The sequence below is a fragment of the Dermochelys coriacea genome, chromosome 8, assembly GCF_009764565.3.
Source record: "Dermochelys coriacea isolate rDerCor1 chromosome 8, rDerCor1.pri.v4, whole genome shotgun sequence".
Taxonomy (NCBI): domain Eukaryota; kingdom Metazoa; phylum Chordata; order Testudines; family Dermochelyidae; genus Dermochelys; species Dermochelys coriacea.
In genome coordinates, this window is record NC_050075.1 from 96,330,867 (window position 1) to 96,348,894 (window position 18,028).

The window sequence follows — 18,028 nt, forward strand, 5'->3', positions numbered from 1 at the left end:
AGTCATTTAATAACCGTGTTACATGGCCATGTTCTGAGCTCTGGAGAACACAGGAAAGCTTGCTGTGCTTTTGACTGTGAGGAGTTCTTCTTTGTGTGCTTTGTAAATGAGAGTTCTGATAGGCTTTTCTAGCTTCAGAAAGCGTAGGCTTCATAAGTGAGTAGTGTGTTTACATTATATTCAAGCTGGATTTAATCCAGTATCATTTCAGTTAAATGTCTTTGTTACTGTTACAAGTTTATATTATTTTGCAAATAGAACAGTCATTTTTTAAACCCCTGAAATGTTTTCCCCCCTTTTGTTTAAACAGAGATAATTTTGTAATTAACTTTAAGCTGGGAAACTTTCCAACAAAGTATAATTATTCTTTCCTTTTGTATGTTTTTTTTAATAGCGCTATGAGGCTGGGCTAATGTCACAATATGTAAAATCCTGGATTGAAGGAGACACAGTCTTTTGGCGAGGGCCATTTGGAGGCTTCCCATATAGCCCTAATCAGGTTAGTTATATAATAAATACAGAATGGCTCAGCACATGGCAGCTCACTTTGTGTAATGTACCAAAGGGAGATTGTCAATTAGATTACTATTTTGATTATTTGAAGGATTTACACATTTACTGTACAATACTACAGCATTTGAAGTCGATTGGAGTAAATGGATGTTGTTAGAATGCAAAATATGTAAGGAGGAGGGAGATCATAAAACACTAGCAAGGGTTGCTGACCATCCATTTCATTAGTGTTGAAACGCAGAAAACTGGTCAGAGTTATCACCAAAAATTAGTGCAAATTTGTTTTGCATCACTTTGAACTACATTGATGTTTCAAGACCAAGTTTGACCAGAGCAGAGGTGTCAAACTTCTGGTCCCAGGGCCAGATCTCACCCATTTGATATATTTAGGTGGCCCATGACGTATCATCAGATTATGCAGACTTCAGTGAGGTGTGCAGTTTTATGTCTATGATGCTGCAAATAGTGATCCCATGTATGGATGCCAAACCCCCAGCAAAAATGACCATATCAAATTTTGGAGAGATTTCCCACAAACATAAGGATTATTACTTAATCCCCACCTTTTCGATGAGATGTAGAATTGTGGTTCTGGTCGTTAGAGATCCCATGGCACTTGCAACATAGGAGTGTGAAAACCCCAGGGACCTGGCCAAATTCCAGGTAGAGCAATTAGATTCTGCCTCCTGAAATCCCCCCTGCTGTTTCAGTTGGAAAAGTTATTCTTCACTTCTCCTTCTTCAGAACTCGTGGATCAAGTTTGTGCTGGATTGCCAGAAGTGACTACATGCTAACAGAGGGTGAATCATCCCTGTAAATACAGCTCATAAAACACGTTCTGACCCTTGGGTGAAAGTCACCATAGAAGTTCAAACTGTTTATTATTATTTGTATTATTTATGAATAATAATAATAGATGGAAAGTATTTTATGAGTTCTGCTAACACCCGAAAATAAAATTCCCTTTTATTTTTGCATTCAGAGCTATTTGTTACCAAAATACATCAAAACTGATCTTATTTTAAAAGTGAATATAGCTCAGCAATTTAAATTGGTCATTCACAATAAACTGGACAGTCAAAATATATCGTGATATAGTCCCAAAACACTATCTCTGTGCCCTACTTCCAGCCTGCTCAGTTAATTTACCAATTCATAAATTAGAATAGGTTTTACAAACTGTACCACGGGGAACCAGCCTTACTGGTACTCTAGGCACCTATAGGGCCTGAATTTGAGCGGTGCTAAGCACCCCTGATTCCCACTGATGGCAGTTCCAAAGAATTAGTATGCTATATAAATCAGTGGCCTGTATAAAAGGAAGCTGAAAGTTTCATAACACTTAGATTTGTTCATAAAAGATCGGATCCAACTTCCACTGAAGTCAGTAGGAGTTGGAGTGGGCCCTTTATTTTGCAAATCTATTCTCAATCTAATCGAGCTTTGGGCTTTGATTTCCACAGGCCACTAACTTTTCTGTTGGAATACAGCTCAGATGTCCTCAATCCATCTCTTGAATGAGAGTGATTCATTTGGCTGTGAGCACTTCATCTGATTTTGTATGGATTCGTAGGATTTGCCATTATCAGATCTGAACTGGTAGTTCATCCAGTCCCTAGCCATGGCTAAAGGGGGCAGACCACCAGACTGGGAATCAGGAGACCGTGGTTTTCGTGACATGCTGTGTGAACTTGGGCAAGTAGCTGAGGTCCTTCAGCTCTTCGGAAAATCAAGCCCTCCTCATGCCTTAACTTCCTAATCTATAAATTGGGGATTATAATGGTCACCCATCTTTTGTATGTGCTTTGAGCTCTGTAGATAAAAAGTGGTAAGTATTACTATTATTTATTTGGAATGTCCACTGCTGCTGAGGAAGGTAGAGAACTTCCATAATGCACCAAACAGTTGTACAGAGAAGGAAAGAGTTCCTTCCTGCAGCTGTCCAAACTACACTCAACAGCATGTGATCTGAGTGCTTTCATCTTTATCTCAGGGCTTGTCTACAATGGAAATATAAACCACTGCTGACAAGGGGTGTTGGCAAGGGTTGCAGCTGAACTGAGGCTCAACATGTATTAGCTGAAATCAAGGTTAAAATATAGGGGTATGTTTATATCAAAGAAAAATTGTTTTCATTTGATTTTTTTTTTTTTTAAAAAAAAAATCCTGAAAATGTTTCTGTTGAGCTTGGGTTTTGTAAAATCTTGCCTTTGAAAAAACTAAATTTTGTGTGTAAATGTATCTGACACAGTCCCCCATTAGAGAACATATCTGATACTATAGGCCTGCTATCGCACCCTTTCAGAGGAATGGAGTAATCTAATAGGATTTTCCATTTCCAATTACTATAATCCATTCAAAATCCTCCACTTTATTTCTAGTATGGAGAACTTCTTATGCTTGCCTCTGGTACTGGCATAGCACCAATGCTCCCCATCCTCCAGTACATAACAGAAAATGAAGATGATGAAACCTTTATAACCCTGGTTGGTTGCTTCCAGACTTTTGAAAATATTTACCTGAAACCTCTTCTCCAAGATCAGTCTCGATACTGGAACGTCAGAACGTGTTACGTCCTTAGCCAGGTAACATTCTGATATAAATACACTCATCCCTGGGTTCTCTGTGGTGAACAACTCTCTGCCTTCTCTGCTTTTGCTTCAGTGTTATCTAAGTTGATTGCTTACCAGTGGACAAGGCCATATGTTGATCCAGTAGCATCTGTCTGATAACATGTTCTTAAATCCTGTTCATACTAACTAGCAGACTTTCAACTTTATCACTTGCTAGTTGACCTGTCTTCACAGAGGTTCTGTTAGGATGCTCCCATTGACCTGTGTCCACCATGGAATATTTTCCCCCTCCAAATTGATCATTGCTGCATCTGAAAAATTGTATTTATAAAACTCTCAGCTCTCTGTGAAACTCACAATAAACAAACTGCACCCAAAGGATCTTCCTTTTTCAGCACCCATGCATTGATTTGTTAGCTCCTTTCATTCGCTGCTCACATTCATTAGCTAGTTTCAATCATCACAAACGTTCACTGCTAGCTTGGTGTCTCACCTTGCAGTATGTATCCACCCAACTATTCATCAACTCATCTCACACTGGAGTCCTCTGATGAAGCCAATGTCATGTTTATGTGTAAAAATGTTGCGGCCACATACTTAAAGTTGCTAATTATACCAAATTCATGGACAAGGGCCTACCTCTGAAGTAGCCTTCATTTTCAGGGGTGCTGCTCATTTAGTCTCAAATTTATGTATGTTACACAAATCTGGTGTTCCCTCACTTTTATTGTTGAAAATTATTTACATCAGAAATAAAGATTCATTGCATTCAGATTATAGAAAGTTGTTTATGCTAACAGTGTGAATCACACAGCATTTTAAGTTTCCTGCATGTATCATTTTTTGTGTTTCTCATTGTGGAACTTTGGGTCCCACATTTAGCCAGTTTGGGCAATGGTGAATAGAACTCATGACCTTTTGCTCTTAAAAACCTTTTTGCAGGGCAGCCACCAAAGAATAAGATGGTCACAAACATTTAGGAGGTCTTGAAATTCCATCCTGTACATGACAGTGGTGCCTGTTTGACACTAATCAATATATGGCAGTCCATACATTTTTTTTCTCTCATCTTGTCTCATTGTGATTTCGTCTCATAAGAGGTTTGTTTTAAACACCAAGTTGTTCAGCTTCCTTTTCATAATTCTATCTGTCTCCTTATCAATCAGTTTTATACGGCTGCCCATCATGGTAGTATGTGAGCACCTTCCACATAAAATCAATAACAATAGCAAAGACCCTAGTGGACTTCATGGAATATCTGGCATTTCTCCCTTTTCAGGGTCAAAACTCTGCTTGGGGTAGAGTTTTATTTTTGCAGATGGAGGTTAGGGGGTTGAGAATAGAGGGAGGTTTTCATATTGTGAGTGTCACTTCTGATGGGAAGGCTGACTCAAAGAGGAATGTTTTGCAACATTTCCTAAAAATGGTCAGATTCTGGATTTGCCTGATCTCTGAAAGATTGTTCCACAGCCAGATCCCCTTAACAGAGAGTGCTTTGTTCCCAGCTCACACCTAATTCATCCTGGGCTTTGTGATTTGCATTGTCCTGGAAAAGCACAGCTGTTGCAGTGGTTCATTTACATCAATTATTGACCTGGAAGAAACCACCTTGATGCATTCCTGAAGGGTAAACTTTTAGATGAAACACTGTCAAGGGAGGTCAGATGTTTGGCCTAAGCATTAACTCTTTAAAGTATTAGTCATCCTTTTTTTCTAAAATAACTTGATACAGTGTAAACTTTTTGCTTTTCCAGGAATCTTCCCTGGAAAAACTTCCTTGGAGCTATCAAGAAAACACACACACTGGCCGTATAACTGAGAACTTGATTAAGAAAATGATAAATTCCTGTAGAAGAAAGCCATTTGTGCTGATTTGTGGCTCGGTAGCATTTGATGAAGATATGACTAGATGTTTGAAAGCCGTAGGACTCAAAGAGGATTCCTATTTTGTGTTTTAGCAGTGTGTTTCAGACCTGCTTCCTCTGAAAAGAAGTGCAGACCAAGCATGCACCTGTTTGCTGTTTCCTATGCAAACATCAATTTGAACTTGTCCTTTGACCAGTTTGGGTTTCTTGTGCATATATTTTCATATGCTTTTATATAAAATATTTTATACAGTGTCTTTAATATAATTCTTAATATATTATTTTAGAAATCCCTATAGGCTAGCTGACAAACCATACTTGCTACAATAACTTGGCACAGCCAGGAAAGAGAAGAATGATAGTGGAAGCAGTAACTCAGAGTTTCATGAAAGAGACATTTAACATTACTTTTACCTCATTTTTTGTGTCATCACTTTCATTTTGTAATTAAAAAGTAGAAGGTAAGTAACTCTGCTCTGATCTGTGCATCGTTGTCATGGCACTAACACCCTGAAAGTCATTTGGGTCTATCATGTCACTGTGCACTATTGGGAACTCTTAATCCAGAGGTTATTGCCATAAGGGACTTTAAGTGTATGTCTACACTGCACAAAAGACCAGGCTTTGACGCAGGTTTGAACCTGAGCCCTTTCCAAATCAGTCCGATTCAGGTCAGCTAGCAATCAGGACACAGGTCCTAGCACCTTCCTAGGGTGGTGGGTCAGAGCCTGACTCCTGTTGTGACTCAAGTCCAAGCCCTCTCATTTTGCAGTGTGAACATAGGTCAAACCGAAGGTCTGTGTAGTGTAATAGTATGGATGCATTAACACAGCTATGAGACCTGGATCCAGCAATTGTAAACCCAGGTTTACAAAGCAATGTGGATGCTCAAACACGGGCTTGGAAACACTGAGTCCACGAGCCTGAGTCCCGCAGACCCAGGTTTACAATGCAGTTAGACATACCCTAATACTTCTGGTCACTGTGCATTTATGGAGCCTTACCCCATGATGTATTGATGCACTGGTGTGGGTTTGCACTGTATACTCAAAACATGTAAAATCCTTTATCATTTGTGTACAACACTTCACATGGAGAATAAAAATGTATCCTAAAAATCTATTTGAGAAAGTGTGTGCATGATGTTCTAGCTGCTGTTAAACCTCAGTTTCTCAGGGATGATGATGATTGGCTTTTCCTGCTCCCAGGCATTTTATAATCTCTGTTGTTTATGAAATGGAAGCTATTTTCAAGGTAGAAAAGCTATTTCATGGTGACTGCCTGACTTTTCCATAGATAGAGGGCTGCCAGAACTGACTTTCTGAACTTCCCAGGAACACTGCCTCATATCTGGAGTAATGTTTGGATTTTCCACAAGGCTGTTCTGGAATGCTCTAGCATTGTGGGGGGAGAAAGGGGCAGTGCATAGAGGCCTGCTAGGTAAAAGTACATCCAGTGATATAATGATACTTCGCTTTGTAAAGCACTTTGAGGCAGACCGGTGAAAAGCACTATGTGAGAGCCAGGTATTGTTATAGGATATGATAAGGCATCTTGTGCACATAAGTGTACATGTGATGTATGGCGCACATAGTCTCTCTACACGTCTTTAAATTCATCTGTTAATTAGCATTTTTATTCTGTTTTAGAATTTCTTCACTCTGTGTATGCTGTAGCTATGGCACAGTTCCAAGTTTGTCATCAAACACCCCTGTCTGAACGTCTTGCTTTACTTGTAGCTAGTAACATACCTAAGCTCTTCCTATGTGAAGGAGATGTATTTGGATTGTTACTCGAAATAAACAGCATGAACCAAAACAACACAATAAAGTGTCTCATTCACATACTGGGAGGATGTGAAATTATCTGAATGAGGGTCCCACAGACACTGGCTAGTCACCACTATATCCACAGTCTCATCTTTGCTTTTGTTTCCAATGGTGACATTGACAACTAACTTATAGCGAGGAGGAGTGACTTGCTTGACCAAGTGTTTTATTTCTTCACTTAAAGCAATAGTGAGGCTGGCACATTTTGCAGGCTCATAAGTAACATCGGTGAGTTTGGTTGGTAAATATTCCCTTAGCAGCTCTTCTGCTCTGCCACAAGAGAATTTCTCTTTCGGTATTGCAGATGAGACTGGAATCTGTAACAAAGACCTAATGCTATAATATGATTTAATTAATTGATTTGTATTACGGTCACGCCCAGCACCCTTAGTCAGGATTGGGGCCCCATTGTTTTAGACCCTGTACAAACACACACACTTGTGTGTATTACAGTTGAACCACAATAAATTCTGTTCCAACAATATGAATCTCTACATTTTCAAAGAGCTACGGGGTTTAACCAGGCAATGTTCAGTCAAGTCAGTGACAGTTGATTCCAATTACTGGGAGTCTAGAATTAACCCACGCACGCACACACACACGCATATTAATGGAACTGGATCAGAGTGCTGGCTCACAATATAGTCATCCCCACAACACAAAATGTGGTTCTGGTTCCCCAGCATCGGTAAATGCTAAGATATATCCAGGGCTTTTGCCCAATTCGGACACATGGTTAAAACCTGCTTAGGTCTGTATTGGAATATCAAACCATGTTTTAACCATCTTGGGGGCAGCCACTATACTATTGTGGTAGATGGGGAAGTTCTGTGAACCTGTCCTCTCTAGTAGGACTTCTACTCCATGCTGACAGCCCAAGTCCTGCCCCAACATATGTTGGGTGTTATAAAGCCTGAGATAGATTCTTCAGTAGATGGCTGTACTTTGGCCCTGGTAAGGAACACAGGGGAAGGCATCATCTTAGACCATTATAAGTGAAATTTTCGAAGACTTGTTCACATGCATTACGCTTTGAAAATCTAGAGGTTTTGCTAAATGCCTGTGGGTACGTCTACACTGCAGCTGGGAGCGTGCTCCCCTACTTGGGTAGGCTAAGCAGATGCGCTAACTCTGCTCAAGCTAGCATGCAAAAAATAGCAGTGTAGCCAGCGGTAGCACAGGGAGACTTGGGCTAGCCACCTGAGGACAAATCCACCCAGAACCCTAGCTATGTGCTCATGCACTTAGCCTGAGCCACTGCCTGTGGTACCCCCAACTACACTGTTATGTTTAGTACGCTAGCTTGAGCAAATTGCATCGGTGTGTGTGTGTCCAAGTCCGTGTCTGAGCAGGGAAGCATGCTCCCAGCTGCGGCATCGATGTACCCAGTGCAACTCTTTGAAAATGTAGGGGTATAACTTCAAGTTAGCAAAGAATGGGAGAGTTAAAACTAGAACTGTTACTTTAAATTCCACCCCAATATGCCTAGGTATTTCAGCACATATGGAACATGATGGGGCAGAACCCTGCCCAGCTGGTCTGGCCCTTCTGCTGCTAAGCCTTTTCTCTTTGTTCCTGGCTAGAAGGGAGGGGAGTGAGAGACACACAGACCAGGCTGTGAATATTATTGGGTTGCAATCCTGCAAAGGCAGACTGCAGGGAGAAAGGGTGGCATTTCTGTATGCGGCTCCACCAGCTCAGCCATCTGCATTCCCTGGAGGAGGGAAATTCTTCAGGGGAATTTCCTCTTAGTGTGGGAGGTGGCCCTGGAAATGTGAAGAGCCTTAAACAGCAGCTCTCAGCACAGCAATCTCTAAGGCAACGGTGCCCAAACTTTTCCTGTCACACCCTCCCTTTACAGTAGTGGAATTTGTCCACACCGCGCCACCCCCCAACTACTGCATAATTGGCTCAGCAGAGGAGCTTGGGTGGAGCTGGGGGCAGAACTGGGGATGGGGGAGTGGGGAGCTGGGGCTAGAGGTGGAACTGGCCTGGGGGACAGAGAGGGAATGAGGGCAGAGCTGTGGCCAGGGGTGGGGCAGTGGGGTGCTCCCCCCTCCCCTTGGGGGCTTGCCCCTCTGAACATTCCTCTGTGCCCCACTGGGGGGGGGGGGAGGGGAAGTATGCCTCCCAGTTTGGGGACCACTGCTCTAAATAGAGTTCACGTCTGGCCAGACCCTAATGATCTTTATTCTCCACTATCCACAAACACTCTTCCCCCACTCCACTTAGTGTTTTGTCTTGGTGGGTTAGGTTAAGACTCCCTCTGCCTAACCTCGGATTTACACCTTCCCTTGCTCGGGCAGCCCCGTTTGGAGGAGGTAGGGGCCCTTGCTAAGTGTGCTGAGCTTGAAAGCCATGCTGCAAAGACGGGCTGTTCTGTACTCCAGCCCCAGCCTGCTGCCTGGCCTCTTTATATACTAAAGGAAGATGGATGCATTCCCCACTTTTCAACTAGGAGCAGAACAGAGAAATATCCCATAGGAAGAGTTTCATTGAAAAAATGCTTTGATATTGATTGTTGCATCAATTATTAAATGGATTCTTAGTGCTGTGTGTGTGCAGAGTCATCTCTGGAGATGCAGATGGCTCATTTCATGTCAGAATGCTGGGATCAGAGAAATCAGCTCATCTCCTGGCCAACGCAGGATTGGTCCCTACAGGACATTTCCAGTGCTAGACCCGTGACCTAGCTATGAGGCTTTCAGTACTTCCCCAAGGAGACAAGTCCACCCCTAATGCAGCTCCCTGCCAGGAAGATTTTTCCAATATGCAGCCTAGATATTCTCTTTCTTAATTTCATCTCTACTTCGTGTTCCTGCCTAAGTAATTCCTCTCCCTACTTGGTACTGTGGTAAACCCTTGATCAGCTCTGAAGTCCCACTGTTTGATAACATGCCTTCCATTTAAATTAATCCAAGTCTTTTTCGACTTGGGGTTTATAGAAACTGTGTGAGACCCAGATATGGCGTAACTCTGTTTCTAGTGAAGCAAAATGGTTTCAGTACAAACTAATCCATTGTGGGCCTGATGCAGAGGTCCTTGCTGTTAATGGCAAGACTCCTCTTTGACAGGAGTGACCTGGCTGGTCACCATTATTCCTCATCCCGTTCCCTCCCCCCACACCCTAGCCCAGGACTGCTTAGCTGACAAATGGCAATCCCTCGGTTCAGGCACAGCAGCTGAATTGCAGGCCCCAGGTCACACGAGGGTGAACGTGTCATGAGGCTGATATATGCTGTCTCCTAGGAGCACATCACTGCTAGCCTCCCTGGTAGAGAGCTCTCTACCCCCTCTCCTGGCTTCCTGAGTAATGTTGTATCCAGTGGGTACAACAAATAGCACAAACTGGGGACACGGCGTGCAGCTGGATGGAATGGGGAAGATAAACCACACAAATAAGAGCATCCTAGGCACTGCCATCACAGACCAGATCAGTGAGCCATCCAGGCAGGCATCCTGTTGCTGACAGTGTCCAGTGATGGATGTGTGCTTTGGAGGAAAGCAGGGGAAACTCAGAATGCTCTGGCCACCTGTACAATAAGCGAGCCTGGAGGAAGCATGTTCTTTCTAAGCCCAGATGATCAGTCTGTTCCAAGCAATGTAAGGACTAATCACCACCCTTGTAGTTTTATCCATGAGCGTAGCAATGGCGGCTATTCTGAACAGCATAGGCCTGACCCAAAGCATGCTTTGATCCTAACTGGAGTTATGGGCTCCGCACCACTGAAAATCAGACACGAAGGCCTTGTCTTCACTCAGAAACAAGGTGTGTTCTTAACTCACGTTAGCTAACACACGATAACTAACATGAGGTAAAATCCTAGTGCTAGATCTAGGATCTTCCATAGTCTTTAACTCAACCCACTAATATGTGAAAAACTACCAATTGCCTGGTCTTCACTAGGATTTTAGCTGGTGTTAGCCTACTCAAATAGGGACCACACCTCTTCAGCTAGAAAAGACGCATTCCTATAGGTTTGATCCAAACCCCATTGATGTCAGTGGGGTTTGGCTTAGGCCCAAAGGGCAAAATTTTCAAATAAGTTCAGGTTCCATTTAGGCACCAGAATCAGCGCACATTGGGTGCTGAATTCTTTGGAACTATCATATATAGACCACAGTAATACCTGAAACATGCACGTATCCTGGTCACTGAAAGAGGTCTGAGCCCAGCCCAGTCCAGATCTTCAAAGCTCTTGGAGCAGTTCCTAGACTGGGCAATTCCTCTGTGGTGTGTCCCACTGTTATTGGCATAGAGTGGTCAATCTTCATTGCTAATTAAGGGGATGTCACCATTCTCCTCAGCCCCAGGAATGTCCAAGAGAAAAATGCACTGAGCGTGTCATCTCAGAGACCCTGTGCTAGGCAGACAGAACACGTACCTTCTCATTGATGATGGTGATGGGCTTGTGACGAGAGATCTGGAGTCTTGACTTGTTTTTCATAGTGGCTCGGTTCTACAAGTCAAATCATGCTTTACCAGGTGCTAAGACACATGAGCAAGACAACAATGCTCCAGGCCGCCTTTCATACCCTCACACTGGTCAGCTCTTCAGGGCAGGGAGTGGCTGACTGTGGGCGCATGCACGGCTCAGTACAATGGGGCGTGCAGACAGTGCAGTAGCACTTCGCCATTCTTCAGCATCTTTCATCAAAGGATCTGAAAGCACTTTACAAAGGTGAGCTAATTAAACTTTGCAATGTCCCTGTGAGGCAGGTAAGGGATCACTTCACCTACCACTGCAACACAGCCACCTCTGGAATTGAAGGCAGCAACAATACACAACATTTTAGGGCTTGAACTGAAGAACACTATTTTCACAGCCATATTGAACTATCTGTATTCACATAGCCTGCATTTGACTTACAAACATCCAAATACAGCCTTATTTTGTTTGCTATAAGGGGATATCAAAGCACCTTATGACCATTACTGAGCTTAGCCTCACTCCATCCCCGTGAGGCAGGTACCTGGTGTCAGTATCCCTGTTTCATAGCTGAGAGGCTGTCATTTGACAATGTTGCACAGACGATCACAGTGGCTGAGCTGGGAACAGACCCCAGCTCTCCTTACTCCCTGCCCTGGGCTAGGGGAATTTAGCTAGAATGTCATTGCCTGAGTTGGAATTTGTCCCAGACACTGTGGTTAACATCTCAGCTCCTACTGTAGCACTTTTCTAAGGGCTCCTTCGGGCTTTGTTTGTTTAACTAGGCAGTCCTTTAATACACTCTGTGGCTGAGGTGGGAGCTATCCAGTGTCAGACTATTAGCTGGCACCTCTAGCTATACTGTAAATCCTGGTACTGTCTCCAACAGAATAAGCCTGAGCCCCAGTATTAGGCATTATATGTTTTACCTGAGCCCAAAAACAGTGGCTATGTCTGGACGACAGAGTCGATGGCCAGCCCACTGCTAGCAGTTGCCTTAAATAGGTAGGGGAGTTAAACACATCGTCATGGATTCGTGCCATGAGTCAAATGGATTTAATCCCAGGGCTAATCTTGTTAGCGGAGGCCAGTTTCAAAAGGTAGGTGGGATGGTAAAGAGAGTCTGACTGGCTCTCCTTCAGGGATTCACTCCAGTACCGAGCATGGTCCCCAGGAAAGGGGCACATGCAGATATCTCTGTTAACCTTGCTAATGAGGGCAAGGAGCTCTACAGCACAGCTTTGAACCTCTGCAATCAGGGCCAGCCTGACGGGGTGGGGCTGATCAAAACCACTGGGCTTTGTCCCACTGCCTGTGGGGGATGATCACCTGCTCGTGTTGGAGCGGTGGGGGAGCAAAGGCTGTGGGCGTGCAGAGGGCTGGGAATTGTGGAAGTTGCACTGGGCAATAGGGCCCCAGGCTCTGTTTTACTGTTTGTACCCATTAATAGGACCTGGGTATAGATGCTTTTAGCAGCAATACCAGCCTCTTTTGCTCATGTTCTGAAGCCTCCTGGTGTCTGCTCGAGGGGGACGGTTACAGCTATAGGACATAGCAGAAGGGTCACTGGAGCCTTGCTCTGAAGTGGCTCTGATTAGGAGCATCTCTACAGCAATAATCACAGTACCTTAAATTCCTTAGTGAGTCTCTGAGTGGCTAGAAAGCTCCTCAGGCTGACAGCGGCTGTGTTAGAAGTTGTGGCTTCTGAAGCAATTGTGGTTTCTATGCCCATCCGAAGCTTGGAAGGTGAGTAACCACCAGCAGCAGGAGCATCTGGGGACTTAAGGGGAATATACAGACCAAGAAGTGAGTGTGTGCGGATGTCTGAGTGAAGAGACATGCCAGTGTCATGACACCAGCTGCAGGAGCATCTGGTCCATGGCGTCCGTCTTGGACTCTTCCCCAAATGGAATTTTGTGACAGACTCACTGAGCCGCTAGCCACCCATCCTGCCCCGGCAGCTCACACCCTTAGCCTGCCCCAAAGTGAAGATAACAAAAATACCAATTGAACCCTTTAATCAAACAGGCAAACCCCAGCCAACCCCACACATCCCACTGAACATTCCAGCCACCCCCTCCCCACACACACACGTTGAGCATTTGTATTGGAAGAGGGCAGTCTGTATTCATGTGTACCCTATACTGTATTTGATTTGCTTCTGTTGCATAGCACTATAAGCACTTCTGCTGGGGGGGGGGTCAAGGGAGGAAGTATGATTATTGTTATTATCACCCATAAAATAAATCCAGGCACTTAATGATCTTGGCAGAGAGCATTTCCTGGGGATTAATGACAGATTGGTGTTCATGTCCCTCAGGCTGTCAGCTCCTCCCAGCTGGACATTAATCCACAAGAAATGTCTTGGGTATCGATCCCTATTGCTTAATTAATAAATGCAACATGTCTTACTGGCTTAGATTTAGAGGCGGCCCTTTCTTCTCTTCCTGCTGCATTGAAAGTGACTTTTTTAGCACCTGTCGCTCTTTCTTTTGAGGCCTTTGGGTCTTTTGGTTTCCTGGCATTCATCTGAGTGTTGTTTTGTTGCCGCACCAGAGAATTTCACCCTTAGAAGGAGGGAGACAGATGACACACTTCCTGTCTTGTGCGTTTCCCTGGCTAATGTGGCACGGCACGAGAAGCAAATCTTTCAGAAGCAACACAAAGTCTTGATTATCCTCAGCTGATTACATCCGCTTTACAAGAGACTGCACAAAAAGGAGCATGAGCTGTCGAGCAAGAACATTGTAATTCACCAAGGTCTTAAACGTTTTCTGTAATAATCAATTTCTTGCCTATGAGTCACCATTCATCTTCAGTACTTTCTTTATTGGGTGGCTTTGCTATCTTTAGTTCTAGGCTACCAACTGTCTTTGGGAAACAACCACACTAATTAGGAGCGATTACCAGTCTATCAAGTTTTAAAAGTCAGGTGCACTGTCCCCATCTGACTTGGAGCCCTGTTTTCAAAAGTGGTTAGTGGTTTTGCATGCCCAGCCAGAAGGAGCCTGGTTTTCAGAAGGCGCTGAACACCCTCCTCTGTAAATGAGGTCCCTTAAGGTGTCTCAAGTTGAGCACCCAAAAAACTGAGTCATCCAAAATCACTAATCCCTGGCTTTGGAAATCTTGGACCCAAGATCATGCACTTTTTAAAGACTAGGGCTGCGCTGTCTCACCCAATCAGATTTCAAAACAGAGTTCATCTGAGTGGCATAGACTAAATGATCGGCTTCTTCCTTAGATTACAAGGCAGTCACATAAACATTACTGTTTTCAGGGTTGCCTTTGGTAAACGATGTGCTTGCTATATTGCCTGGATCATTTCTAAATGGCATTATTCTTTCACTGCCTGTCTTAGAGCTGCTCACATGTATTTTCTCATATTGAGAATGCCAATAGTATTGGCCAGGAGAGTCAGGATCCAGTTCTGGGTTCACTTTCAGTAAATTCGGAGTAACTCCCATCAGATCGGCTGAGTTACACAGGTGTAAATCTGAGTGAGCAGAGTCGGGCCCTCAGTGTACCAAAAGATTTTCCCTTTGCAAATCTGGAATGCATTTTGTTTTAAGAAAGGTAAATATGTAAAAATGTGCACTCAGAAGGTAACGTGCTTAATGTCTACACAGTAGGGCCACACTACAGCCACCACCCATTGTATCTCATGGGCTCCAGGGACGGTGACACTCTACTCACTGACAGATAGGAAGAAGAATTGTTTTTGTCCTACCTGCAGATGGCCTTGGTGTAGCCTCTGTTCAAGGTGCTTTGCTCTCCTTGTGATAGCCACGTTAAACACTGACCAGATTAAGTTAAAATAAAATGAAGCCACTTCTACTTAACATGATGCCTGCCTTCCAGTGTGTACAAAATGGATGGCTAACACTCCTCCAGCTACTTATTCTGGTTACTGTGTTGACTCTATCCAAGCCTCCACCCTCCATAAACATTAAGGCAAACAAGATTTGCATTTCTTTTTCTGGAGAGAGAGCAGGAGAAAGAAGCATTATTTACATAGTATTTGCTTTGTTCTCCCTCAGTCAGCTGGTGAGATGTTACTCTATTAACCATTAGAAATCCGGCCCTTTATTGACAAAATTGGTGGTTCTTTGGCATGGCTCTCCCTTTGTAAGCATAAACTCTTCATGGCTTCGGAGAATGTGGCTGGTGAAACTAACATCCATAATAATCTGAGGGGGCGATATTAAGTAAAGCAGTTCAGGAATGCTGCCTACACTGAGGTCATAAAATTATAACAATATGGCAATGTCCTAGGACTAAATTGTTTCCTGTAGGGGTTATTTCCATGGGAAATAGCGTGGTCAAGAGGATAAGGAATGAGAGGAGGCAGGCAATGTGGTTTCTATTCCCAGCTTTGCCACTGACCTGCTGTGCGACCTTGTGCAAGTCACTTCACCCCTCTGTGCCTCAGTTTCCCATGCAACTCTGTGACTTGTCTATTGTAAGCTCTTTGGGGCAGGGGCAGTTTCTTGCTATGCGTATGTATGGTGCCGAGCACAATGGGGCCCTGATATTTGATGGGGCCTCTGGGACCTATTGTAATACAATACAATAATAAGAGGAGACTGGAAATTCAGGGTATGTCTATACAGTAATAAAAGAGCACAACTGGCCAAGGTCAGCTAACTCAGGCTTGCAGGGCTTGAGTTGCGGGGCTATAAAATTGCAGCATGGATATTCAGGCTCGGGGTGGACCCTGGGATCTGAGACCCTCTTGGGGGTCTCAGAGTGTAGGCTGCAGCCCAAGCCTGAATGTTTACATTGCTACTTTATAGCACCGTGAGCCCAGGACAGTTGACTCTGAGATTCAATACCCAGAGGTTTTTTATCGCAGTGTTGACATACCCTCAGTATCTTTGGACAAATGTCATTTTGGACCAATTCTTCTTTGGAAGCAGTGAGTTGCCCCACCTGCCAGTTCACCAGGAATGGGGTTCTGCCCTGAAAATGCACAGCTCTCCTGAGCTTTATTGGAAGCCAGGACCATCTTTGTGGTGTCCCTGTGCTTCCACGGTGCCTCCTGACTGATGGTTCCATAGTGTCTCGGGATGTCCCGGGGCACTGGGGATGGTAATCCGAGTGTAGGAGGGAAATCAGTGTACAGATGCCAGCATCATTGCTAATTTACTCCAGAGATTCCCACTGATGTTGAGTGAGGACGGTGGTGACTGAACCAGCAGCGTCCCAGACAAGTTCTATTCATGTTTGTGAACCTCTGACTGGGAGGTTTTTGGTGCTAGCTGGCTGTCCACGAGCACACTTTGTAGCCGTGCTTGGCCAGTGCATTTAGACTGTGCCTGTCAAGGGGCGTCACTCACCGCTAATCTGGTGTCTCCTCCCGGGGATTAGCGCAACGCCAATGCCCTCCCATCCGTGGTTTGCACTCTGTTGCTCTGTCTGCCTGCAGCCCTTCCCGTGGTCCCAGGAACTGCAGTGTCCTCTTCATAGTTCGACCCTCTGGCTGTGTCACCATCCATGTTTCCCCCTTCTGGCGGTTAGTATTGCAGTCCAAATCCTGCCACTTCCCCAGTAGCGAGTTGGAGGGACCCGGGCCTGCCTACTACTCCAGGTCCCAGCCCAGGGACCCTGTGTAGAGCAGCCTTCTGCTGCTCCTCTCACTTCTTTCACTGCTGCTACGATTCCCTAGACCACTTCCCCATGGCCCCAGCTCCTCCTTCGTCCTTACCTCAGGGCCCTCAGCTGTTCAGTCCCAGGAGCCAGCCAGGAGTTCTCCCTTGTTCCCCTGCTCCCTGCCAGCAACTGACCTGTCCATGCCGCTAGCTTTCTTTCAGCCTGCTAGGGACACAGTTCTCACCCCTTGTGCTGCCAGCAGCAACCGACCTCTGCTCTGCCAGCAGCTCCTTTTCTGTGAGACTCCTGGGCCCTGATTGACTACACCTTGCTGCCTCTCTCTTATTGGCTGTTTCCGTGCAGCCTCCTTAGGGTTTTAGTAACCTCTTGTATGCCAGTGTGGGGTAAACACCCCACCACAGTGCCCACTTGCTCTCTCCCACCTTTGAGCCTGGAAAGGCCAATGGTATTCTCCAGCAGCGCCAGTAGCCCCACTTCTAGTCCCAGTCCCCTGATGAGCTCACACTTAGCGTGCACAGAAGCTGATGCTTTATAAGTAGATTCAGTCAGGCAGAGCACAAAGGCATTGACCCTGACCCTTGCCTGTGTGCACCCACCAAGATTTCAAACTTCAGAGCCTCTCAGCCCATGTGACCTGGATCTGGCATAAAATATTTGTGAACCTCTTTGGACTTAACATTAGAAGGCTTTGCATCAATGTCCGATGGGAGATCTAGCATTTTGCCCATCTACCCTGATTGGTAACCATTGAATACCTCCATCATAATCACCATTCCTGGTCAAATGACCAACCCAAAATATGTTACTTGCAGAAATAATCATGTCAATACACAACATTGTTGAGGGAATGAGCATGATGACTTCAATATGGCCAACCCCAGGCCTTCAAAAATCAGGAGATTAGCTTAAAAATCATGAGAGAAAAATTATTGTTGGGTTCTTCTTTTTGAGCTTCTGCTGTCTGAACCTTTACTTTACAGTCAGGTCACATTTTTCAAGCTTTTCTCTGCAGCCATAAAGGCTAGAAACGTACTGGGGGTTTTTTAAATGAAAAGCTGAGGTTCGCATTTAAGCATTTTACTCCAGGAGCTGAGGATTTCAGGAAAGTACCAGGTATCATGAGACTAGAGATAAAGTTAAATTAACAAAGAACATGGCTGGGCTATTGTCTGAATAAATGCAGGGGATGCGAGTTGATGATGGAATAC

The 18,028-nt window shown here is 44.5% G+C and overlaps 2 protein-coding genes across 12 annotated transcripts in view; one reads left to right on the forward strand and one right to left on the reverse strand.

Moving 5' to 3' along the window:
- LOC119860733 (NADH-cytochrome b5 reductase-like) overlaps positions 1 to 6,769 on the forward strand; it is a 24,794-nt gene extending 18,025 nt beyond the window's left edge. For 8 of the 10 annotated variants that reach the window (XM_043490634.1, XM_038414816.2, XM_038414817.2 and 5 more), the window contains 3 exons: positions 395 to 499; positions 2,895 to 3,098; positions 4,841 to 6,769. In XM_043490634.1, the coding sequence (XP_043346569.1) occupies positions 395 to 499; positions 2,895 to 3,098; positions 4,841 to 5,044 (513 nt within the window). In that variant the 3' untranslated portion in view covers positions 5,045 to 6,769. The remainder of the gene's footprint in view (positions 1 to 394; positions 500 to 2,894; positions 3,099 to 4,840) is intronic. The other 2 variants (XM_043490633.1, XM_043490632.1) reach the window with 2 other exon arrangements.
- On the reverse strand, positions 6,741 to 15,056 carry LOC122455481 (dynein light chain Tctex-type protein 2B-like). 2 transcript variants are annotated; one of them, XM_043490638.1, is made up of 5 exons: positions 14,938 to 15,056; positions 13,623 to 13,918; positions 12,838 to 12,990; positions 11,166 to 11,240; positions 6,741 to 7,097 (listed from the first exon to the last, which is right to left on the reverse strand). In XM_043490638.1, exons 2-5 carry the CDS (start codon positions 13,737 to 13,739, stop codon positions 6,741 to 6,743), a joined length of 702 nt encoding a protein of 233 aa, XP_043346573.1. In that variant the 5' UTR covers positions 13,740 to 13,918; positions 14,938 to 15,056. The 2 variants fall into 2 exon arrangements, with proteins under 2 accessions (XP_043346573.1, XP_043346574.1); XM_043490639.1 differs by lacking the exon at positions 14,938 to 15,056 and having other exon boundaries at positions 13,623 to 13,950.
- Between the last annotated feature and the right edge of the window lie 2,972 nt (positions 15,057 to 18,028).